General features: G+C 44.3%; 1 protein-coding gene across 5 annotated transcripts in view; it reads left to right on the top strand.

The window, feature by feature from the left end:
* Positions 1 to 25,764, top strand: part of LOC115467302 (popeye domain-containing protein 3-like) — a 160,091-nt gene that overhangs the window by 96,252 nt on the left and 38,075 nt on the right. Inside the window, exons 1-3 of one of the 5 annotated variants that reach the window (XM_030199164.1) lie at positions 8,452 to 8,535; positions 15,132 to 15,194; positions 24,143 to 24,288. Coding sequence is in view for 1 of the 5 variants with exons in the window: in XM_030199169.1 (XP_030055029.1) it covers positions 9,862 to 9,879; positions 14,706 to 14,709 (22 nt within the window). In the remaining 4 variants the exon portion in view is untranslated. Of the gene's footprint in view, positions 1 to 8,451; positions 8,536 to 9,861; positions 9,880 to 14,705; positions 14,710 to 15,131; positions 15,195 to 24,142; positions 24,289 to 25,764 lie in introns of those variants that run through there. The other 4 variants (XM_030199169.1, XM_030199165.1, XM_030199166.1 and 1 more) reach the window with 4 other exon arrangements.

Raw genomic sequence — 25,764 nt, 5'->3', positions numbered from 1 at the left:
ACTACCCCACAAACTGCCCCATCCCACAAACTCCCTTCTGCAACTGCCCCACACCCAAAACCTACAGTGGGGGAAATAAGTATTTGATCCCTTGCTGATTTTGTAAGTGTGCCCACTGACAAAGACATGAGCAGCCCATAATTGAAGGGTAGGTTATTGGTAACAGTGAGAGATAGCACATCACAAATTAAATCCGGAAAATCACATTGTGGAAAGTATATGAATTTATTTGCATTCTGCAGAGGGAAATAAGTATTTGATCCCTCTGGCAAACAAGACCTAATACTTGGTGGCAAAACCCTTGTTGGCAAGCACAGCGGTCAGACGTCTTCTGTAGTTGATGATGAGGTTTGCACACATGTCAGGAGGAATTTTGGTCCACTCCTCTTTGCAGATCATCTCTAAATCATTAAGAGTTCTGGGCTGTCGCTTGGCAACTCGCAGCTTCAGCTCCCTCCATAAGTTTTCAATGGGATTAAGGTCTGGTGACTGGCTAGGCCACTCCATGACCCTAATGTGCTTCTTCCTGAGCCACTCCTTTGTTGCCTTGGCTGTATGTTTTGGGTCATTGTCGTGCTGGAAGACCCAGCCACGACCCATTTTTAAGGCCCTGGCGGAGGGAAGGAGGTTGTCACTCAGAATTGTACGGTACATGGCCCCATCCATTCTCCCATTGATGCGGTGAAGTAGTCCTGTGCCCTTAGCAGAGAACACCCCCAAAACATAACATTTCCACCTCCATGCTTGACAGTGGGGACGGTGTTCTTTGGGTCATAGGCAGCATTTCTCTTCCTCCAAACACGGCGAGTTGAGTTCATGCCAAAGAGCTCAATTTTGTCTCATCTGACCACAGCACCTTCTCCCAATCACTCTCGGCATCATCCAGGTGTTCACTGGCAAAACTTCAGACGGGCCGTCACATGTGCCTTCCGGAGCAGGGGGACCTTGCGGGCACTGCAGGATTGCAATCCGTTATGTCGTAATGTGTTACCAATGGTTTTCGTGGTGACAGTGGTCCCAGCTGCCTTGAGATCATTGACAAGTTCCCCCCTTGTAGTTGTAGGCTGATTTCTAACCTTCCTCATGATCAAGGATACCCCACGAGGTGAGATTTTGCGTGGAGCCCCAGATCTTTGTCGATTGACAGTCATTTTGTACTTCTTCCATTTTCTTACTATGGCACCAACAGTTGTCTCCTTCTCGCCCAGCGTCTTACTGATGGTTTTGTAGCCCATCCCAGCCTTGTGCAGGTGTATGATCTTGTCCCTGACATCCTTAGACAGCTCCTTGCTCTTGGCCATTTTGTAGAGGTTAGAGTCTGACTGATTCACTGAGTCTGTGGACAGGTGTCTTTCATACAGGTGACCATTGCCGACAGCTGTCTGTCATGCAGGTAACGAGTTGATTTGGAGCATCTACCTGGTCTGTAGGGGCCAGATCTCTTACTGGTTGGTGGGGGATCAAATACTTATTTCCCTCTGCAGAATGCAAATAAATTCATATACTTTCCACAATGTGATTTTCCGGATTTAATTTGTGATGTGCTATCTCTCACTGTTACCAATAACCTACCCTTCAATTATGGGCTGCTCATGTCTTTGTCAGTGGGCACACTTACAAAATCAGCAAGGGATCAAATACTTATTTCCCCCACTGTATCCCCTGCAACTGTCTCAGCTCCTAAAACTAATACCTGCAAACTGCCCCACTCCAAAAAAACTACTTCACCAACTACCCCATCACTCTGTAAACTGCCACACTCCCTAAAACTACCCCTTGCAACTGCACCATCATCCCACAAATTACTCCACTCCCCAAATACTAATCTACCCACAAACTGCACAAAGCTAACCCTGCAACTGCACCACCACCCTGTAAATTGCCCCATCCCTAAAACATGTCCCCCACAGTTACTCTTATATGCTCCAAACTGATCGAACCTTGTAAGTTTTCCATCCAAGTGCACCCAACCCTGGGAATAATGATGGCTAAGAGAAAGCAGCAGTAGAAGAGTTGGAGCTCACATTTATGTTTTCCAAATACTATTACTACTTGTCATTTCTATAGCGCTACTAGACGTACGCAGCGCTGTACACTTGAACATGAAGAGACAGTCCCTGCTCGACAGAGCTTACAATCTAATCAGGACAGAGAAACAGGACAAATAAGGGATAAGGACAAAGGGTAGCAAGATTCCGGAATCCCAAAGAGTAGCAAGATTATGTGCAGAGTCCCAAAGAGTAGCAAGATTCCGGAACCCAAATAATAGCAAGATTCCGGAATCCCAAAGACTACTACTACTTGTCATTTCTATAGCGCTACTAGACGTACGCAGCGCTGTACACTTGAACATGAAGAGACAGTCCCTGCTCGACAGAGCTTACAATCTAATCAGGGCAGAAAAACAGGACAAACAAGGGATAAGGACAAAGGGTAGCAAGATTCTGGAATCCCAAAGAGTAGCAAGATTCCAGAATCCCAAAGAGTAGCATGATTCCAGAATCCCAAAGAGTAGCAAGCTTCTGTGCAGAGTCCCAAAGAGTAGCAAGATTCTGGAACCCAAATAATAGCAAGATTCTGGAATCCCAAAGACTACTACTACTACTACTACTACTACTACTACTTAGCATTTCTACACTTGAACATGAAGACACAGTCCCTGCTCAACAGAGCTTACAATCTAATTTGGACAAACAGGACAAACAAGAGATAAGGGAATATTAAAGTGAGGATGATAAAATAAGGGTTCTGAACAAGTGAATAAGGGTTAGGAGTTAAAAGCAGCATCAAAAAGGTGGGCTTTTAGCTTAGATTTGAAGACGGCCAGAGATGGAGCTTGACGTACCGGCTCAGGAAGTCTATTCCAGGCATATGGTGCAGCAAGATAAAAGGAACGGAGTCTGGAGTTAGCGGTGGAGGAGAAGGGTGCAGATAAGAGAGATTTACCCAGTGAACGGAGTTCCCGGGGAGGAGTGTAGGGAGAGATGAGAATGGAGAGGTACTGAGGAGCTGCAGAGTGAATGCACTTATAGGTCAATAACAGGAGTTTGAACTGTATGCGGAAACGGTGATGCATAGCTTGATGGGTTTCCTGTGTTGTAAGACCAGAATAAATAATTTCTTAGCTTCTTGTTTAAAATCAAGGAGTAACAAATCTGGTGGAATGAGTCAGCATGAGTTTAGCAAACAAAATCTAGCCTTAAAACTAATAGCTGGTTGATATTCAGCAGAAGTTAAACAAGTCAACTTCAAGCTTCCTAATATGATTCGATAACAGCATTTTCTCAGTTTTTACCCAAATGTGAACACATTTATAATGTTAATTATATTATTATTAGCATTTGTATAGCGCTACCAGACGCACACAGCGCTGAACACCTGATACAGAGAGACAGTCCCTGCTCAATAGAGCTTACAATCTAAAATAACACAGGCAGACAAGACAATTAAGGGCAAGGGAAGTACTGGGTGAGAAGGAACAAGTGGGAGGGCAAATGAGTAGTGGCTAGGATCTGCCTCTGATGGTAGTTAGGCTAACCCAGTGGTTCCCAAACCTGATCCTGGAGGCACTCCAGCCAGTCAGATTTTCATGATATCCACAATGAACATTCATGACAGAGATTTGCATGCAGTGGAGGCAGTGCATGTAAATATCTCTCACACTTCATGCAAATCTCTCACGGATATTCATTGCTGGTATCCTGAAAACCTGACTGCCTGGGGTGCCTCCAGGACCAGGATTGGGAATCACTGGGCTAACCCATTCATACAATAGTAGCCACAGTCCGCAATTTGGTAATGGTCGCATGTTCTTTACTTAGGTTTCCATCTGAGCCCTTTCTTCAACAGTGTTGGATTTCTGCAGTTTTGTATCTCCTTTTCTCGAGTTTCTTGGTTTGAAATAGTGCAGTCTGTGTTTACAAGATTCTCAAACAGATCTACCTCTGTCACATGTATAAATATGATCCAGTAGGAAATCATGTTTTTTTTTTTTTTGTTAATTAAAGCTGTGGCAGAAAAATATACCACCAAAATACAAAAATAGCAAGCAGCAGAGTATTAGCCACCAAATTCATACAAAGTTAATTATTGTAAATAATGAACCTGTCTGGGCCTTCCGTGAACCAAAGTCCTGAATCTAAAAAGCTGTCCGCTAAAAATCCTTACCTCTGTGTGACCCAGAGAGAGCTCGTGACAAGCTGAGCTGACAGGCTTGCAGAAAAAGGACATGAGGCAAGTTTCCATGAAAGGTGTACTAATGAATGTGGTTAGGGGCTTTCTGCAGCCTGCAGCCTGCACCCTGGTAGCATAAGATAAGGGGCTGCAGGCGATGCAAGTTGCTGGTGAAATGGACTGTGAAGCAAGCAAATAAACATTCTAATCGGTATGATGTTGCTCTGGACCACCCTAAATAATCCTGATCAGCTGTAGAAGCAATGAGGAAGATGAAAAAAGGCAGGCCTAATGACAGGTATCCCATAGACTCAACGTTAAGTTTACCATATATAAGTGATTGTATTTCCTACGTCTGTGGAGTTGTGCATAGAGACTGCACCTGTATGCATCCTGAGTACACTCCCATGAGAAAAGCATTGTAGACTGTACTATTATTGACTGACTGTTTTTCTAACTTGGTAAGTGAATAAAACTCAGTATTTTCTCATATCCTTGTGGCGTCCACTTCGTTCCTCCCTAGCTATTGCAGCGTGTGGAGCATTCCTCTGGATTGGGACGAACAGGTGAATTAATAAACATTATTTTCAGTAGAAAATAAATCTGTTGGCTGCCTACTATGTGAATATTCCATCACTGTTTCATTATTGCTATCAAGTATTACATATTTAGGACGTATGCCTTAAACATAGATAATTCATTTATCTAGACCTTACATGCACATGGTATTGCTTGTTTAACCCGAAAGTAAAACCTAAGGGTGGTTAAACAATTTGTATAAACTGTATTCTTTATGACATTACTTGTTTTTTACTGCTTTGGTCCTACCGATCTGTTGTGTTATTTTGGTGGGTGGAAACAGTCAGGTGGGCTTATAGTGAGAGAGGGAAGTATGGGAGGGGAAGGGTTCTTGGGGTATGTTCTCTGTAAAAGTGTATATTGTGCCATGTTGGATGGTTCATTGGTTTTTCTTGTTCTGTATGAAACTTATCAACCAACTAGTAAAAGAGGCCCGTTTCAGAGCAAATGAAACGGGTGCTAGCAAGGTTTTCATCGGCAACACCCCCCCCCCAACCCCTTCGTTGTTGTGGCATTGCTCCGCCCTCATGACATTTGACGCGAGGGCGGGGCCCATAGCGATTTCCCACCCCCGCCTCCCTGCCTCCCTCCCTCCCTGCCAACCCCTTGGTTGTTCTGCCATTGCTCCTCCCTCGAGGGCGGGGCCCGGAGCGATTTTGGTGGCTTCACCACCACGAACCTTCAAACCTTTTTGAAGGAAGTCAGGGCTTGGCTTCAGTGACGTCAGTGTCCTCAGAACGTTGAGGTTGAGTTTTATTATAGTAGATATGTTGTGCTTTTAGGAAAGATGATTAAAATGTTAAAAATAAGTTTTGGATGTTACTGAATTATATTATTCTGTCTCACTGTATTTCTAGTTTTGTCACAATATAAGACATCACAAGAACAAAATAGAACAAAACCAATGGACTGCATTAGAGACTTATAGCCCATTTAGTTATGTTTCAACAAATGAGAGATCTGTATTGTGAGGGGGCAGGAAACTACAAAGCCCAGAATGCAGTGCAACAGCAAGGGAATCAGAGTAAGAGGAAGGATTCTGGGCAAGAGAGTGAGAAGCCGGGAGTTGATTGGGAAGTGGAACCAGGTGTGAGAGGGTTTCAGGCAGCTTTATTAAAGCAATGGTGGAAAGCTAGAAGGTGGAGATGGAAACACTGAGTAAGGGCTCTGCTGGAAAGGTGACATACATAGTAACATAGTAAATGACGACAGAAAAAGACCTGCACGGTCCATCCAGTCTGCCCAACAAGATAACTCATATTTGCTGCTTTTTGTGTATACCCTACTTTGATTTGTACCTGTGCTCTTCAGGGCACAGACCGTATAAGTCTGCCCAGCACTAGCCCGCCTCCCAACCACCAGCCCCTCCTCCCAACCACCGGCTCTGGCACAGACCGTACAAGTCTGTCCAGCACTATCCTTGCCTCCCAGCAACCAGTCCCGCTGCCCACCACCGGCTCTGGCACAGACCGTATAAGTCTGCCCAGCACTATCCCCGCCTCCCAACAACCAGTCCCGCTGCCCACCACCGGCTCTGGCACAGACCGTATAAGTCTGCCCAGCACTATCCCCGCCTCCCAACCACCAGCCCCGCCTCCCGATCTTGACTAAGCTCCTGAGGATCCATTCCTTCGGCACAGGATTCCTTTATGCTTATCCCACTCATGCACTAACCTCTGAGAAGTAAAAGTAAATGCTTTTGTTTGGCTGTTTCAATGGTGCAAGCCGGAGGAACTGCTCTGAGTCTGAAGGGGTTTAACTAAAAGACATTGAGCAAATGTTTGGTTATGTTTAAGTTAAAGAAGAAATAAGCAATGAAGATTATGTTCAATGGAAACTAATAAAACCTTTGGTCATAAGAAGCCTGGTTGTGATGAGCATTTGTGAAAGGAGACAGGAAGGCAGAGTTGTGGTGAATTCCAGGGAGCTGTGGAGCCAACGGTGATGGTGTGTGCAGAAAGCTAAGCCGGGTCCTGGAAGGGTGACCAGCTCACAGTATGAAACAAAATATTTATTTGTATTATTTTGACTTATAAAACCACTCGTCCCTGAAACATGCTCAAATAACAGTATAATCCATTTGTGTATCTAAAATTAAAATTTCTAAAAAAAAAAAAATGAGGTGAAGATGTCATTCCATGCGCCCCAATGAAAGGAGACAAGGAGAGTTTAATTTTACTTCCGTTTAATTTAAATATACCCCATCTTTATAACACCAGGCTTTCCAAGGCAAATTACATCAACAGTTAAGAAGAACCCATAAGGAAACAGGGATCTCCTCACTGACATTTGGTCATCTGTATTTTATAGAATAGTGTAGAAAAATGAGCACAAAATACAGAGTCTATAACTGCTTTTGCTACCAGCTACAATAATTTTTTCAATTTTATTTTTATTGAATTTTCCAAATATAACACAACGTTTTCAAAACAAAACATAACACATGCATGAGTACTTTTTTCAATTACAAAAGCTGAGATTTACTTCTCTGAATGACTAGAAGTTAAATAACGATATAAGGTCTTCCATTTCTTAAGTCTAGAATTGTCCTTCCGATGCGAAATAATCAATTTTAAAGCTACAGATATTAAAAAATCAAACAATAATTTATCATCATCTGAGAGAGAAAATGGAATACAAACAGACTTCCAAATTATGTATTTCGGTACAAATATTGCATTGAAACCAAATATCTCTTTTAGCTTATTCCAAACATCCGACCAAAAAATAAAAAAGATTAGGGCATTCCACCAAGAGATGTATAAGAGTTCCTTTTTTTTTTTGTTTACATAAATAACACAATCCGATCATCACGAACATACCTAAATCTCCACCACCCAAGCTGCAAAGGACTCAAATACAAATCAACTTATGCATCCAGTTTCTCCTACAAAAGCACACAACTGTGGAACATAGTAACATAGTAGATGACGGCAGAAAAAGACCTGCACGGTCCATCCAGTCTGCCCAACAAGATAAACTCATACATGCCACTTTCTGTGTATACCTTACCTTGATTTGTATCTGACATTTTCAGGCCACAGACCGTAGAAGTCTGCCCAGCACTAGCCCCGCCTCCCCCCCCAGCTCTGCCACCCAATCTCGGCTAAGCTTCTGAGGATCTAGTTCCCATACTTGTTGAGCCGATCTACAAGTAGTAGTAGTAAAGGATCGTATTAATGTATAAAATAATGAGGCTCCAATGTTGAAGCCTACAATAATTGTTTAAGCTGTTTAATTCTATTCAATTTTTATTTCTTGATAGTCATATGTACGTATGGGAATTTTTTTCATAAATTAAAAAATAAGTACAATAAAAAAACACTTTTTTGTCCTGCAACTTTTAAGGCACTGCCTATTCAACTGAAACAGCTTTAGACTTGTTACAGATAGAGCACACGTACGTAGGCAGTCCCTTATTTCTAATAGTCTTTGGCTATTATTTTGGGTGAACGAAAACCACGGCGAGCTCCGCCTCCTGCTGGCAAGCCCCGCCCACTACCTTTAGCTCACATATGGATATAGGCTCCAAACACCCTGTCTCCGTGGTTGAACCTCTCCCCCTACCGGCGACCACCTGAACTGTACCTCAGTCCGAGCAGGGGACCAGGAGTAAGGCAGGCACGCAGCGCCCCCTCTGGCGTCCGCGTCGGGACGTACGTACGTACGAGCCTAGGAGGGGGTCGCGAGCTGCCATTTGTACGGAGAACGCCGGAGGAGGAGGGCGCAGCCTGTAGCGCTCGTGCTGCCTGCACGAGCCCAGGGGGAGGCTCGTGCAACACGGTAGGTGGAAGAGCAGGAGGTCTGGAAATATGCTCTCTGCGGGGAGTAGGATCCCATGCCGCTGGGGGATTGGGCTTTTGCCCCTGGGGGTTGTTGTTGCTGCCCCGGGGTGTCTCACTTGCAGATTTTTGCATCTGCTCCGTCAGTTGCAGCTGTGGATCTGACGGGGGCAAAGAACCTGGCCGTCAGCCCCCCTGAAGCGACGCAGCCGGATCCCAGCGCTGGTTGCGGAGCTGCTGAAACTGACAGCAGCCGGCTGCTATCTCCGGCGCTGGAAGTGCAGAACGGGTGGTACCAGCTGATGCCCCACCGCGTTAAATTCGCCCTGATGCTTGCAATCTGATGGAATGGAGGGTGGCCGGACTTACCCAAGATCACAAGGGACGACCCTGAAATTTCAACAGAAACTCACTGGGACGAAAAACAATATTCCCTAAGTGATCAAGCTTTTTACAGGCTAGAATAAATGGGCAGACCGTGCTGGCAAATTAGGCTTTTTAAATATATACTTTACCACCTTTTGGAAGAAATTCACTCAAGGTGGTGTACAGCAAGAATAAATCAAACATAAGCAATAGATAATTACATCAGTAAAAAATATTCAAGTAAAGAGTAAGAGGAGGTAGAAACTAAGGGGACTAATTTAAAGAAAGTTGCACATGAAGTCAGATAATTAATACGGGCATTTACCATTTATGTCACAGTTAAGGTGGCTTAAAAAACTGCTTCTGCTTATCTATCAGTTGAGATTGTTTGTTTTTTTGTAACCACAGCAAGTTTCTGTTAGTTGGAGTTTTGCTGCAGGTGGTAATAAGCACGTCAGGAGTTAGCTGTTTTTATACAGAGACACTGTTTTATTGTACTTATAAATCAGATTGTCCATTTTATTTTAGTTACATTTGTACCCTGTGCTTTCCCACTCATGGCAGGCTCAATGCAGCTTACATGGTGCAATGGAGTCACAAGGAGCTGCCTGTGCCTGAAGTGGGGAATCAAACTCAGTTCCTCAGGACCAAAGTCCACCACCCTAACCACTAGGCCACTCCTCCACTGTTGCTACTATTTGAGATTCTACATGGAATGTTGCTATTCCACTAGCAACATTCCATGTAGAAGTCGGCCCTTGCAGATCACCAATGTGGCCGCGCAGGCTTCTACATGGAAAGTTGCTAGTGGAATAGCAACATTCCATGTAGAATCTCCAAAAGTAGCAACATTCCATGTAGAATCTCCAAAAGTAGCAACATTCCATGTAAAATCTCCAATAGTATCTATTTTATTACATTTGTACCCTGCGCTTTCCCACTCATGGTAGGCTCAATGCAGCTTACATGGGGCAATGGAGTCAGAAGGAGCTGCCTGTGCCTGAAGTGGGAATCGAACTCAGTTCCTCAGTTACCCAGGACCAGAGTCCACCACCCTAACCACTAGGCCACTCCTCCACTGTTGCTACTATTTGAGATTCTACATGGAATGTTGCTATTCCACTAGCAACATTCCATGTAGAAGTCGGCCCTTGCAGATCACCAGTGTGGCCGCGCAGGCTTCTACATGGAATGTTGCTAGCGGAATAGCAACATTCCATGTAGAATCTCAAAGAGTAGCAACATTCCATGTAGAATCTCCAATAGTATCTATTTTATTTTTGTTACATTTGTACCCTGCGCTTTCCCACTCATGGCAGATTCAATGCGGCTTACATGGGGCAGTTTCCTTTTAGATCTTCTTTTTTTCATACATGCTACATTCATAGGACCCCTGAAGAATGGCCGTGTCCTGAAACAAGGCCAGTGTTGAATAAATCTTATGAACATTAAAGGACCCCTATGTTTGCTGGGAAAATAGATCTATTTGAAGTTTTATAGAAAGATGAGATTATTTTTGCCTTCTATATGTCTTTGTAGCTACTATTTAATTGCAAGGAAGGGTTGTTCTGCAGATTTTCTAGATTGATATAGCTCTGTTTTTATAGTGCGCACTAAATATAACCAGTTAATCTAAGAAGACTTAGCAAGATTAAATTGATGAATTACTTCTTCAAATGTGAGAGAAGTTGAGTTTATAATTTGTTTCAGTGATCAAATTTGGCACTTTGCCGGGATTTTCAGGGTATGCTGGATCGATCTATTTTAACTGTTGGTTTGTGCTATATAGAAGATTGCCACCTGTTGAGTTTAGATGTTAAATTCTAAAAGACCAAAATGTGGTTCTAGTATTGTTGAAAGGAGGCTTAAATCTGTAGTTAATATAAATTGCATAGGAATGAAATTCAGTAATGTATTTTCTGTCTAACCATATTGATGTAGAAGACATTTTGTTCAAAATGTAACCAGAAAGAGGCCAAACAGGGAAGTTAAATGATGTGAATAAAAATCCCCTCCCCCCCCCCCCCCCCCCCCCCCGGGTTGTCTTCGGATGCTTTTAAAGTTTGTAATGTTGTTCTAGGGTTTTAGTCTTTCCAGAGAAATGTCATTACTTTTGAATGAAATGTGAATAAACTGCATTTTCAAGATTACATGAGCAATTTTAAATGTTGGTATTGGGTTAACTGTATACAGAATAATTGCAGTGAATGTTTCCAACTCATTCCTACGCAAATCCTAGGAAATTAAAACAGACTTGAACCGGCGTACCACTGAGATGTATTCCTTAAAGTACTAGGTAACAGCAAAGACAGAGAGAGAAAAATTGTACCCGTCTTAATAGGTGACCTGTTCCTATGGGTGTCCTTTAGTATTATTATTCACTAAATACGCTAGCGTTTCCTTAGCGCTGCTTAGTAAACAGGGCCCTAGGGGGTCCTTTTACCAAGGTGCGCTGGTGTAGACATGTGTATTGCATACCCACAGGTCCATTTTTCAGTGCACCTGCAAAAAAGACCTTTTGGGGGGGGGGGGGGGGGACCGAAAATGGACGTGCGGACAGCCTAAAAATACTCGGCATCACAATTGACTGCAACCTTACCCTTGAGAGCCAAGTAAACTCCGTAATAAAGAAAATGTTCTATTCAGTGTGGAAACTTAAATGAATAAAACCTTTCTTCCCTAATACAATCAGTGGTCCTAAGCCATGCAGATTACTGCAATGCAATCTATGCAGGATGTAAAGAACAACTCGCAAAAAAACTCCGGACCGCCCAAAACACAGCTGCCAGGCTGATATTTGGTAAATCACGCTTCGAAAGTGCTAAGCCCCTCTGAGAAAAGCTGCAATGGCTCCCTATCAAAGAACGGATCATCTTCAAAATCGGCACCTTTGTCCACAAAATTATCTACGGCGTAGTCCCAGGATACATGACAGACCTCATAGATCTACCAAACAGAAACATAATCAAATCATCACGATCATACCCAAACTTACATTACCCAGATTGCAAAGGACTTAAATACAAAACAACTTACGCATCCAGCTTCTCCTACGTAAGCGCACAACTATGGAATGGACTCCCAAAAACTAAAAATAATCTATGACCACCTAAACTTCAGAAAATCACTAAAAACCAACTTCTTCAAAAAGGCTTACTCCACCGATCCAACGTAAATCCTCACACCCAGCAACACAGCACAAACCATGGTCATACTGGACAATATACAATCTGCATTCCCTTCGACCTTAACGGTGCCTGACACATCTACCTCATTCGACCACAATAGAACCTTGTATTTGTTATCAACCGACTGGCGAACGCCTTTACGGTATTATGTAAGCCACATTCAGTCTGCAAATAGGTGGGAAAATGTGGGGTACAAATGTAACAAACAAAAAAAAATTGGTGCTCGTCCATTTTGGGCCTAAGACTTTACCACCAGCCATTGACCTAGCAGTAAAGTCTCGCTCGTTAACCAGGCGGTAATGGTCTACGCTCGTAGAATACTGATTACCTTCTGGGTTCGCTTAGTGGACGCTCATAAAAAAAATTGAAATTAACCGCCCGGGCCACGCGGTAGGTCGAAATTGAAGCGCGTAGGCGCCCACGCAGCTTAGTAAAATGGGCCCCTCGGTGAACTGCCCTGATTTAGAACAAGGAGAGAGCTTCAGGGGGCTTTTGCAACCAAACAGAAAAAAAAAAGCTGCTTGTACTGTCTGTCATTTCTATAGTACTATTAGATCTGTGCTTAAGAGATAGTCCATGCTCTGTGGAGTTCACAGTATATTGAACCTGAAAAATCTTTGGGGAGGGGAGGGATTTATTTGATTCCCCTTGCTAAAAGTAATAGCCATTTTGGTAAGGGAAATGGGACTTAATATACTGCCTTTCTGTGGTTTTTGCAACTACATTCAAAGTGGTTTACATAGAGGGGCATAATCGAACGAAAACGTCTATCTCCATGGGCGTTTATCTCCGAGAACGGGTCCGTGAAGGGGCGGACCGAACCGTATTTTCGCAAAAAATAGACGTCCATGTTTTATTCGACAATTTGTGAGCTGGGCGTTTTTGCTTTTCAGCAATAATGGAAAATGAAAGCGCCCGGCTCAAGAACGAATAAATCCAAGGCATTTGTTCGTGGGAGGGGCCAGGAGTCGTAGTGCACTGGTCCCCCTCACATGCCAGGACACCAACCGGGCACCCTAGGGGGCACTTTTACAAAAACAAAAGAAAAGGTAAAAGAGCTCCCAGGTGCATAGCACCCTTCCCTTGTGTGTTGAGCCCCCCAAATCCCCCTCAAAACCCACTGCCCACAAGTCTACACCATTACTATAGCCCTAAGGGGTGAAGGGGGCACCTACATGTGGGTACAGTGGGTTTGGGGGGGGTTGGACGACTAAGCATTAAGCAGCACAATTGTAACAGGTAGGGGGGGATGGGCCTGGGTCCACCTGCCTGAAGTCCACTGCACCCCCTAACAACTGCTCCAGGGACCTGCATACTGCTGCCAGGGAGGTGGGTATGACATTTGAGGGTGAAAATAAAAAGTTGTGAAACATGTTTTGTGGTGGGAGGGGGTTAGTGACCACTGGGGGAGTCAGGGGAGGTCATCCCCGATTCCCTCTGGTGGTAATCTGGTCATTTAGGGCACTTTTTGGGGCCTTATTCGTGAAAAAACAGGGTCCAGGAAAAGTGCCCTAAATTCTAGCTACAAACGCATACTTTTTTTCCATTATTGGCAAAAGGCGCCCATCTCTGTTCGGGTGATAACCATGCCCCAGTCCCGCCTTCACCACACCTCCGTCAACTTTGTACGCTTCCGCGATGGAGTGCAGTTGAAAATGTCCAAGTTCAGCTTTTGATTATACCATGTTATTCGTTTTTGTGAGATAAACGTCCATCTCCCGATTTAGGTCGGAACTTGGGCGTTTTTCTCATTCGATTATAAGCAGGATAGTATATTCAGGTACTTATTTGTACCGGGGCAATGGAGGGTTAAGTGACTTGCCCAGAGTCACAAGGAGCTGCAGTGGGAATCAAACCCAATTCCCCAGGAGCAAAGTCTGCTGCACTAACCACTAGGCTACTCCTCCACTAGCAACATTCCATGTAGAAGCCTGCCCTTGCAGATCAGCAATACGGCTGCGCAGGCTTCTGTTTCTGTGACATCAGACTCACAGAAACGGAGCCTGCGCGGCTGCGTTGCTGATCTGCAAGGGCAGGCTTCTACATGGAATGTTGCTAGTGGAATAGCAACATTCCATGTAGAATCTCAAATAGGGAAAGGGAACTGGGACTTGATATACTGCCTTTCTGAGGTTTTTGCAACTACATTCAAAGCTGTTTACATATATTCAGGTACTTATTTTGTACCAGGGGCAATGGAGGCTTAAGTGACTTGCCCAGAGTCACAAGGAGCTGCAGTGGGAATCGAACTCAGTTCCCCAGGATCAAAGTCCACTGCACTAACCACTAGGCTAAGGGGCAACAGAGGCTGGCAATGCAAATAGTAGCTTTCTGAATCTCGGGGATCCAGACATCTCCAGATGTTGTTTTAACTTGCCGAGCTGCGGGGAGTCAAGCTGTCGAGAGTTAGTGCTTGGAGCTGAAGAGAAGGAGGGAGCCACAAGAGGTTAATGGGAGAAAGAAGCAGCTTTCAGTATTAAAGGCCGATCCGGAGCTCTCTAGATCCTGTTTTAATATGCCCAACGGTGTGGAACAAAGAGGCAGCACATGAAGGAGAGGTAACAGGAGCATGGCAGTACAGAAGTGGAGTAGCAGGTAGCTCTCTTATTAGTGTTAGTTGGGTATGGTAGACGAGAACTCCAGAACCTTTGGACCTAACTTTGGACTTAAGGAAAACGCTTCACAGGCCGCCTTTACTCACTCCTTCCCATCCTGAAATGTACCCGTTTCTTCTTCGTTATAAAGTCAGATGTGGAGACGATCTCCAGATCCTCCAGACACGCATGCCGCAGCTGCAAATATTCACTCCTGTGCCTCCTTCACTTTATCTTCATCTGCACCACTTCAAATATAGGATCACCTACTAATAATAGACAGATTGTTAGTAATTCTTTTTCATTTTTCAGCTTCTGCAGAGAAAGAATGTGACTTACTCAGACGACATAGGTTAAAATAATCTTAATACAGTGTTTTTCACCGCAAGGCCCTGCAGCTCCCTGACTCTTTTTCCCCAGTACACAATCTCCTCTCTGCTTTTCCTCAGGCTTGCTCCTGGAGTACCTCCCTAACAGTTATTCTGCTTAGTGTCTGTCTGACGCAGCGCTTGGTGAATTTGAGTTGGGTGACAGACTGAAAATGTACCCTGGGATGTCTGGTTTATCTTCAAATGCCTTAACTCCCTGGAAATTCCATCCACAAGTCTTCCAGAGAACTGGCTGTGTTTTCACTTTTCACTTGGTGCTTTCAGATGTCCGAATCACTGCTAGGATCAAAAACGTCCACTATCTCATGGATTCTATATATGGCACTCAGATTTGCGCATGCAAATTAATTCAGTAATGAGTTCCGAACCATCAGTAATTGGGTGCTAGAAACCAAATATTGATAATTGGCACTCAAAAATTTTGCATGCGCACCTGACTGCACACCATTCTATAAGGAATTGGCGCCTCACTCCCATAGAGTGTATCTCAAAAGGGGGTGTGGCCATGGGAGGGGCATGTGCATGTCAGGGGCGTTCCAAAAAGTTACACGTGTAGTTATGGAATACTGGGTCAGCATGTCCAGCTTGAGTGCCAGCATTTACACCAGGTTTCAGTTAAGTTTGGCCCGGGAATCAGCCCTAACCACTGTTCTATAAAGGACACATGCCCTTGACAGAACAGCGCTTAGCGCTAATTGTTTCAATGGCAGTTTTTGAGAGCCACTTATAGAATGTGGCTGTATGTGCCCAGTTGAGATCTGCTCTGTTTACTTCTTATAAATCACTTTTATGCAGAGCTTTTTTTGAGGGGGTACTTGGGGGTACTGAGTACCGGCACCTTTTCCATTGTTTGCTAAAATTGACCCATGGAACCCAAATTTTACTGAAAAGAGCTCAGGGGTCTACACACCGACTCTGCCTTGTCATAGATTCTGTGAGTGGTTGCAGGGGGTCTGGCTATTGTGGGGTGGGTCCCTCAGTGATCACCCCACCTCTGAAGGGTGGCCTGGCATTTGAGTACCGACAGCTTTTTTGCTAGAAAAAAACACTACTTTTATGTGTAAGCGATCGATATATTCAATGGTGTGTAGCACCCAGGAGTCAGCTACTGATCAATTCTACAAAAATAAAGCTCAGATGTGTTGCAGTAAAAAAAACAAAACACACACATACACCCTATAGTAAATTGTACATACATTAAAAAAATTATTAGTATTTTCAAAACAAGTAACATTAGCTCAAAGCAGGTTAAAATGTTCTAGGTTCTCTCCCTTAAACCAAAGGGACCAGTTCTGGGAAGTCTAATTGGACATGTATGTTTTTGGGGTTCTTTTTTTTTTTATTTTATTTTTTTTAATACAGTAGTGTAATTTGCACTTATATTTTGTTTTCTTGCATAACTTTTCATATTAGAAGAGCATAAGAATAGCCATACTGGGTCAGACCAATGGTCTATCTATTCCAGTATCCTGTTTTCCAATGGCCAATCCAGGTCATAAGTACTTGGCAGAACCCCAAATAGTAGCAACATTCCATGCAGAATCCCAAAGAATAGCAAGATTCCGGAATCCCAAAGAGTAACAAAGTTCCATACAGATCCCGAAAGAGTAGCAATATTCCATGCTACCAAACCCAGGGCAAGTAGTGACATCCCCCATGTCCATCTGAATAACAGACTATGGACTTTTCTTCCAGGAACGTGTGCAAAGCTTTTTTAAACCCAGATATGCTAACTGGTGTTACTACATCCACCTTCTATATACAAGCAAAACTAAACATTCCCCTCATGAATTTGAGAGGTTTAAGGTAAAGATACATATTCTGTGTAGCAAGTATTGTGTTACAGTATCTAAATGGAAACAGAAAATGTGTCTTTTACAACTTGGTATAGCATTTGTCACAAAGAGATCTACTTGTTCTTCAGTAGAGTGATGTGGTAGCCATGTTAGTCCACTTTTAAAGGTAATAAATAAAAAGAAAAGATGATGATACCTTTTTTATTGAACCATCTTAACATTGTTTGATTAGCTTTCGAAGGTCTGAAGAAGAAGGGTTACCTTTGACAGCTAATCAAAAAATGTATTAAGTTCAATAAAAAAAGGTATCATCTTATTTTCTTATCTATGTTTTGTTTTATTTCTATTTATTACTTTGTTCTTTTCTTATTTTGTTCCAATTAAAGGAATCACAGCCTACAGAGGTGGTGTAGATGCGTTTTTGAGTCTGCTTGGGTTCCAGCTTCCAGATCATTGACTGAAATCACCAAAAGTCCAGTTGGGTGTTTTTGAAAAGTCAAACTTAGTTTTAGAAGTTCCAAACATTCTTTTTGCATCTTCCACCGGTTATTGGGGACTTAGGGGGGAAATTATCAATGTGGGCTACCGTTATGATGGATTATTTTACCATAAGTGATGCTTTTTTAGCACAGGTCCCATTTAAAGCAATTAGATCTTGTGCTACAATAGCACGACTTATGATAAAACTAGTAAAAAAGCCCCGTTTCTGATGCAAATGAAACGGGGGCTAGCAAGGTTTTCTTCTGTGTGCATGTGGGAGACAGTGTGTGTGTCCCTGCCCTCTGGCCTCTCTCCCCTCCCCCCTCTGAGTCCGTCACTGTTACAGAGCCAGCGATTTGATTTCGTGCTCTGCTGTTTTCCTTCACTGACTGTGTTACAGAGAGGGCGGGGCAGACACTCATAGGGAAACCGGATATCTCGCCCCCTTCACACTTCCGGCTGGAGGCTTCATAGAACGTTGGTGTTGCCTTTTATATAGAGAGATAGTAAAAAAGCCCCGTTTCTGATGCAAATGAAACGGGGGCTAGCAATGTTTTCTTCTGTGTGCATGTGGGAGTGTGTGTGTCCCTGCCCTCTGGCCTCTCTCCCCTCCCCCCTCTGAGTCCTTCACTGTTACAGAGCCAGCGATTTGATTTCGTGCTCTGCTGTTTTCCTTCACTGACTGTGTTACAGAGAGGGCGGGGCAGACACTCATAGGGAAACCGGATATCTCGCCCCCTTCACACTTCCGGCTGGAGGCTTCATAGAACGTTGGTGTTGCCTTTTATATAGAGAGATAGTAAAAAAGCCCCGTTTCTGATGCAAATGAAACGGGGGCTAGCAATGTTTTCTTCTGTGTGCATGTGGGAGACAGTGTGTGTGTCCCTGCCCTCTGGCCTCTCTCCCCTCCCCCCTCTGAGTCCTTCACTGTTAGAGCCAGCGATTTGATTTCGTGCTCTGCTGTTTTCCTTCACTGACTGTGTTACAGAGAGGGCGGGGCAGACACTCATAGGGAAACCGGATATCTCGCCCCCTTCACACTTCCGGCTGGAGGCTTCATAGAACGTTGGTGTTGCCTTTTATATAGAGAGAAGATGCAAATGAAACGGGGGCTAGCAATGTTCTCTTCTGTGTGCATGTGGGAGTGTGTGTGTGTCCCTGCCCTCTGGCCTCTCTCCCCTCCCCCCTCTGAGTCCTTCACTGTTACAGAGCCAGCGATTTGATTTCGTGCTCTGCTGTTTTCCTTCACTGACTGTGTTACAGAGAGGGCGGGGCAGACACTCATAGGGAAACCGGATATCTCGCCCCCTTCACACTTCCGGCTGGAGGCTTCATAGAACGTTGGTGTTGCCTTTTATATAGAGAGAAGATGCAAATGAAACGGGGGCTAGCAATGTTCTCTTCTGTGTGCATGTGGGAGTGTGTGTGTCCCTGCCCTCTGGCCTCTCTCCCCTCCCCCCTCTGAGTCCTTCACTGTTACAGAGCCAGCGATTTGATTTCGTGCTCTGCTGTTTTCCTTCACTGACTGTGTTACAGAGAGGGCGGGGCAGACACTCATAAGGAAACCGGATATCTCGCCCCCTTCACACTTCCGGCTGGAGGCTTCATAGAACGTTGGTGTTGCCTTTTATATAGAGAGATAATACATCTTAACGGTAGTCATGTTGATAACTTTACCCCTTAATTAAAGATTAAAGAAATGGCTCTAGAAATTTAACTACTGTATGTAATCAGGGCTTTCTTTGATGGGGTACTTGGGGGTACTGAGTACCGGCACCTTTTCCATTGTCTACTAAAATTGACCCATGGTCCCGTAAGTACATAAGTATTGCCATACTGGGAAAGACCAAAGGTCCATCGAGCCCCAAGTTTTAATGAAAGAGCTCAGGCTCTACACATCCAATTCTGCTTTGTCATAGATTCTGTGACTGGTTACAGGGGGCCTGGCTATTGTGGAGTGGGTCCCTCAGTGATTACCCCACGCTGGAAGGGTTGCCTGGCATTTGAGTACAGGCACCTTTTTCGCTAGACAAAATACACTGTATGTAATAAAAGTGAGCCAAGTATAGGACAGTCAAGCCATTGTGACATCACTGATGAGGTTGGCTCTTAGACATGGGTGGGATGAGGCGTTATGACATCACAATATCAACTCTGATACCAGAGACTCAAACTCATCACACTAAGGGGGGGGGGGGGGAACGTTATAAATGTGGGTTACCCAGACATGTTACTTTACCACAGGTCCCATTTTATTCATTGAGATCGTGTGCTAATATAGCATGACTTATGCAAAATATCTAGTCTTCACCGTAGCCCTCCCTCTCCCCCCTCCCTTTTTAATGTCAATCTGGAATAAACTTCCTGTTGAAATACGAGTTATCATGCCTTAAATCTCCTTTCATAAAGCACTGAAAACTTAATTGGTCTTAAATCAATAATCTGATCTGGTTTTAAGTTGTTGGTTTTTTTTTAAATTTCTACTGTAGTATTGTATGATTTTTTTTTTATTCTTTCTGATTAGAGCTATCATTTTAATCCACTTTGCACTATCCTCCAGATTCTGTATAGCGCGCCTAGAGATCCACGCTGAAATCGACGTGGATTCTATAACAATGTGCATAGCTTAACAAGCTAATGAGTGCCGATAACACTTAACAAGCAATTATGAATACCGATTGGCACTGATTAGAATTTACGTGCGTAACTGCTAAGCGTATTCTGGAATGAAGTGTGTCGAACTTCTAACGCAGGCAGAAAGAGGCATGGTTATGGGCAGGGAAATGGGCATTCCAAAATGTACACACACAGTTATAGATTACGACCCAGTGCTCCGTGTCCTTCACCTGTCAACACAGAAATATTTCCTAATCAGTTCTGCCTTATGTTTATTAACTTCTACATATTCCTCCCCTTCACCTATGAGTCTTACAATGCCACTTTTGCACTATCACTAACATATCTAAAAAAATGTGTTGTCCCCCTCATTTTGCCGTATTGGCTATTTTTTTTCTTCCATTTGCATCTTTGCTTTCCTGACTACTCTACCAGCTTCTCTTTGCTTTTCCAGATATTTTTGACTGTCTTCTTTCTGCAATCTCTTGTGGTTTATGAAAACTAACCTTCCCCCCCCCCCTTACCTTTTCAGCTATTACTTTTGAGAACCACTGCAGCCTCCTTTCCCTCTTACAAAAAAGGTTTGTTGCCCTTACAGTAGCTCCTTTCAGTTTTGCCCACTGCTTTTCTACTTATTCCAGATGTTCCCATCCAGACAATTCCTTGAGGTACACCCCCATCTGAACTAATCCCTTCATTGTGATCCACATAGAACCAGTACCTGATATATTGCAGAATCCTATATAATAAAAAGCACCTCCAACATTCTGAAGCTGACTCTGTGGCAGTGTAGGGTTCGTAAGTCTGTAGTTCAGCGTTTCATTGGCTTTCACTGTCCCCGCCCTCACGTCGAGGAAACGGAATGCTGCATAGTTGCCAAGCAAACAAACGTGACGTCACAGGAACGAAGAACCAATCAGACAGAACGGAACTTGGAGGAGGGAAGTGGAGTGGATTGAATCTCTAACAAACAATCATATACAGGGAGGTACGAACATCAGTGGAGGCAAGTGCACGGAACGGAAGGGAAGACAAACATTTAATCACTTTGTCACTCACACACATCACACACACACACACACACACACACATACACACACACACACACACACACTCAATCACTCTGTGTATCTCTCTCTTACACTGTCTGTAAAACACACTGTCACTCTCAGTCTCTCACATGGGCAACTGTATGTTGCATTCTCATGAGTAAGGAGCTCTTCTGATGTGATTGTTAAACTGATTGAAGGGCCTGAACAAGGAAAACGTTTACCACATTGTAACACAGTTTACACAAAAACTATTGTATATAAAGAAATCTTACACATGTAAACAACAATTATATTCAGAATACAACCGTGGAAATATTAATGGCAGGAACTCATTACATTGCTAGCGTCCGTTTCATTGCATTAAGAAACAGGCCTTTTTTACTAGTATAACCATAAATGTAATATTGTATTGCACAAAGTTAACTGATCTGCTCAGTTTGCCTGGAAAGGGGAGTTTTATTCAGAACCAATATATATGTAGAAAACTTAAGGGTCCATTTTCTAAGCCACTTAAGTGCTTATGCGTGCAAAACGGCAGCAAGACTCATCTTCGGAAAAACACGATTCAAAAGCGCAAAACCCCTCCGCGAAAAACTACACTGGCTCCCGATCATAGAATGCATTGCCTTCAAAATCTGCACTATGGTTCACAAAATCATCTACGGCGAAGCACCAGGATACATGACAGACCTGATTGACCTACCAACTAGAAACACATCCAAATCTACGCGAACGTACCTAAATCTGCACTACCCAAGCTGCAAAGGACTCAAATACAAATCAACTTACGCATCCAGTTTTTCCTACATCAGCGCACAACTGTGGAACACATTACCAAAAGCCTTGAAAACTACATACGACCACCTACACTTCAGAAAAACACTTAAGACCCACCTGTTTAAAAAGGCATACCCTACCGACCCAACATAAATGCCTGATCTCTGCGACACAACAAAACTAAAGTTCGTAATGATCATTACACAACTCTTCCGTTGTACGCTTCCTTTATGTGGTCCTACCACATGACCTTTATCCTACCACAACATCACTCTGTATTTGTTTACTCCGGAGTCTGCAAGCAGCTCTCTGGTGCTATGTAAGCCACATTGAGCCTAGAAATAGGTGAGAAAATGTGGGATACAGATGTAACAAATAAATTCTGAGTTACCACCCGGCTACCGCATGGCCCGGGTGGTAATTTCATTTTTGACGCGCATCCAATATGCGCGTCAGAAAATATTTTTATTTTCTGGTGCGTGGGCAGTAATCGGCATTTTGACGCGCATTGACCGTTACTGCCCAGTTAATGCATGAGCCTTTACCTCTCAGTCAATGGCTGGCGGTAAGGTCTCAGACCCCAAATGGATGTGCTCTAATTTTCATTTTGCCACACGTCCATTCCCCCCCCCCCCCCCCCCTAAAAGCCATTTTTTAAAGGTGTGCTGAAAAATGATCCTGTGCACTAGTGGCTCCTGATTTGGTAATGCCAACAAAGCCCGTTTGTTTTGAATGGGCTCCGTCTGCATTGTTGTACAGGAACTGCTAACGTGGCTTGATAAGAGGCCCTTACGTACCAGTCAAAAACATTTTAGGAGCCAAGGAAAATAATTTTGGTACCTATTTTCTTGCTTTGTTTTGCTGCTATGCAGGGGTGTGCTGGTAAAATTTAACAACAGGCTCTTTCTCCGGACGTAGCCAGCTCTGCAGTTGGAAGGGCCAGGGGTGGCCGGGGGGGTGGGGGTGGGGGAGCAACACTTGCCTCTCTCTCCTCCCTCCCTTCGTGTGGGCATGCTAGGCATACCTTTGCTGGCAGACACCACTCCCAACATCTTGCTCCGAGCAGCATGCTGGAACTTCTCTCAAATGCTCGAGAAGTCCCAGCTTGCTGCCCAGAGCTGGAAACAAGGAGCGGGGAGCAGCAGTAGTCTATTTACTTGGCTGGCAGGGCTCAGCATTCCCACCAGCAAAGTAAAAGAGAATTCAGCAGGGGGCCCAAGCCCACATTTTGGGAGCCAGTTGTTCAAGTAGCCATGGAGGGCCCCACTTTAACAACCGGCTCCCAAAATTTTAAAAAACTTAACAACCGGCTCTTGCGAGCCTGTGAGAGCCTGCTCCAGCACACCACTGCTGCTATGTACCTTGGGTTTTTAACTCTTATTTTACTCTTTTTATTATTGTTACATTAGTACCCCGCGCTTTCCCACTCATGGCAGGCTCAATGCGGCTTACATGGGGCAATGGAGGGTTAAGTGACTTGCCCAGAGTCACAAGTCACTTAACCCTCCATTGCCCCATGTAAGCCGCATTGAGCCTGCCATGAGTGGGAAAGCGCGGGGTACAACAACATTTATTGAAATTTTTTTTAAGTTATTTTAAAAATATAGGATAACTTGAATGTACAAACAGCAGTACAAGCAGAAATACTGAAAAAAATATTACTTATCCTTACCAGATTTGTCAGTCTGAGTGGGTTATGTTCCTCCTGCCAGCAGATGGGGACAGAGCCAAAACTTTTGGCCTTATGTGTGTAGGCTGATCAACAGAGACAGCAGATCTCTATATTGGGGTAACAAGTTTGCCAAAAATTCCACAATACCTCCAAACACCACTATTGCTAACTTACCCCCCCCCCCTCCCCAAATATATCTAGTCATAGATGTGTCTATCCCAAAAGTGTTCCAAAAACGTGGAACATACCAGGCATCCTTTCCTGGAACTTCGCTTTCTTCCTCTTTCTTGTGGTTGGTATTTTTGTTCTGTTCTTTCTGTTGGTGACTTGTTGCATATCTCTATATTCACTGAAATCATTGGTCCCCTGTGAACAGCTATGGATCTATGAGGTTTTAGGAGAGCATTAAAAACTCATTTATTTATGCACACGGGATTAACTGCATGGTTTGAAGTTTTCCTGCTTTGGTGTACATGAGGATTGTGTTTGTCTAAGCGATTGTTCTGTTGTATTTTATACATGTTAATGTTTTATCTTGCTTTTGTAAGTATGCATTATGTATCCTGTTAAAAGCGTGTTAAATATTTAAATGAGAGAGCATTTTATCTTCACATTGTACAGCAGTTCCATCGTGCTTTTTTTTTTTTTTGCTCACTCCATATTTCTCTGTTCAAACAGCTCCTTTAAAGGCGATTTGAATCGGTGACTTTTACGACTGTTCAGAAGCTCATCACCTTGCAAGAGATTCTGGCAGCAGGCTCTGTTTATTTTGGCTGCTGAGCTGCTACTTCCAGTACTAAAGAGTGAATCGCCTTCTGGGCTCGGTATGGCTTCTCCCTTTTTCTCTTCAGGCAGTGGTATCTTTCTGGGGCATACATGTTCAGGTCTGATGGTAGGAACGAAGTAGTTACTCTTCTTTGAGAAATCAAGTCTCGGAACCCCCTGAGTTTAAATTGGGACCATAAATCTCTTGTCTTTCAAGGTTATAACTCGTATTCTGAGATATTAGACAACTAGTAAAGCAGGGCTTGTTTCTGACACAAATGAAACGGGCGCTAGAAAGGTTTTCCTCAGAGTGAGTGTGTGTGAGAGATGGTGTGTGTGTCAGAGAGAGGATGAGAGAGAGACAGAGATGGCGTGTGTGTGTGTGTGTGTGTTTGTGTGAGAGACGAGGCATATTTTCAAAGCACTTAGCCTTCCAAAGTTCCATAGGTTTCTATGGAACTTTGGAAGGCTAAGTGCTTTGAAAATATGCATAATTTCTAGAGTGTCTTGTGTGTGTGAGACTGTGTGTGTGTGTGACAGAGAGATGGAGTGTGTCAGAGATAGTGTATGTGAGAGACAGTGAGTGAGTGTGAGCCCCCCCCCCCTCACAGGGTCCCCCCACCCCCACCTCTCTGGTCTGAGGACCCCCTCTCCACCTCCCTCTCCCCTGCCCCCCCTCCAGCCATCCATGTCCAGCGACTCTCCCCTCCCCCCCGGTACATCAAACCCCCTCGCCACCCACAGCTGCCAGTGGTAACGCTGACTGGCCGCTGCTGCTTCTTCTGTTGAGCAGCAGCGGCTGGTATAAAAAGGAAAAACGCAATAAATGTTTTTAAACCCAGCCCTAATCATTCGCAAATGTCCGAGTCTTAAAACGCAGTCGCCTCTCGCCTCCATGTCATTGCCCCTGGAGTAAGACCCCGGAGGAGCGCAGCGACGTGACAGGCGAGAGGAGGAGTGGCTGCAGAGACTGTGTTTTAAGACTCGGGCATTTGCGAATGATTTGGGCTGGGTTTAAAAACATTTATCGCTTTTTTTTTTTTTTGTACCTGCCGTTGCTGCTCAACAGGAGAAGTGGCAGGACATCATTACCACTGGCAGCTACGGGTGGCGAGGGGGTTGATGTGCCGGTGGGGGGGGGGGGGTTTGATGGGCTTCGGGGGGGAGGGGGTGTTTGATGTGCCGGGGGGGGGGGGGCTTGGGTGATGCGCCGAGAGGGGGGTCACGAGCTCAGAGACGCTGGGGCCTGATGACTTGCGCACTATTGCCACCCCAGGCAGCTTCTTCACCTTTTTGTTGGTCGCGCTTGGAGCCGCCGTTGGTGCAGCGGCTTATGCTGTTGCCGCTGGAGTGGTTTTTGCCATTCTCCCTTTCGTTCTGAGAGGGACGGAGGCGCGGGCCCAGGGGCTGGCAACTCTACAGAGTTCCCTCGAGGGCGGAGCGATTAGGAACCCTTGTGTGGTTGGTCACTGCTGCTTGTGACGAACCCGGAAGTACTGACGTCAGTTCTGGAGATGGATAAAGAGAGCACAAAT

The sequence above is a fragment of the Microcaecilia unicolor genome, chromosome 3, assembly GCF_901765095.1.
Source record: "Microcaecilia unicolor chromosome 3, aMicUni1.1, whole genome shotgun sequence".
In the NCBI taxonomy this organism is placed as follows: domain Eukaryota; kingdom Metazoa; phylum Chordata; class Amphibia; order Gymnophiona; family Siphonopidae; genus Microcaecilia; species Microcaecilia unicolor.
Note: the sequence above shows the minus strand (reverse complement) of the source record. Positions and strands in the feature narration are given on the sequence as shown.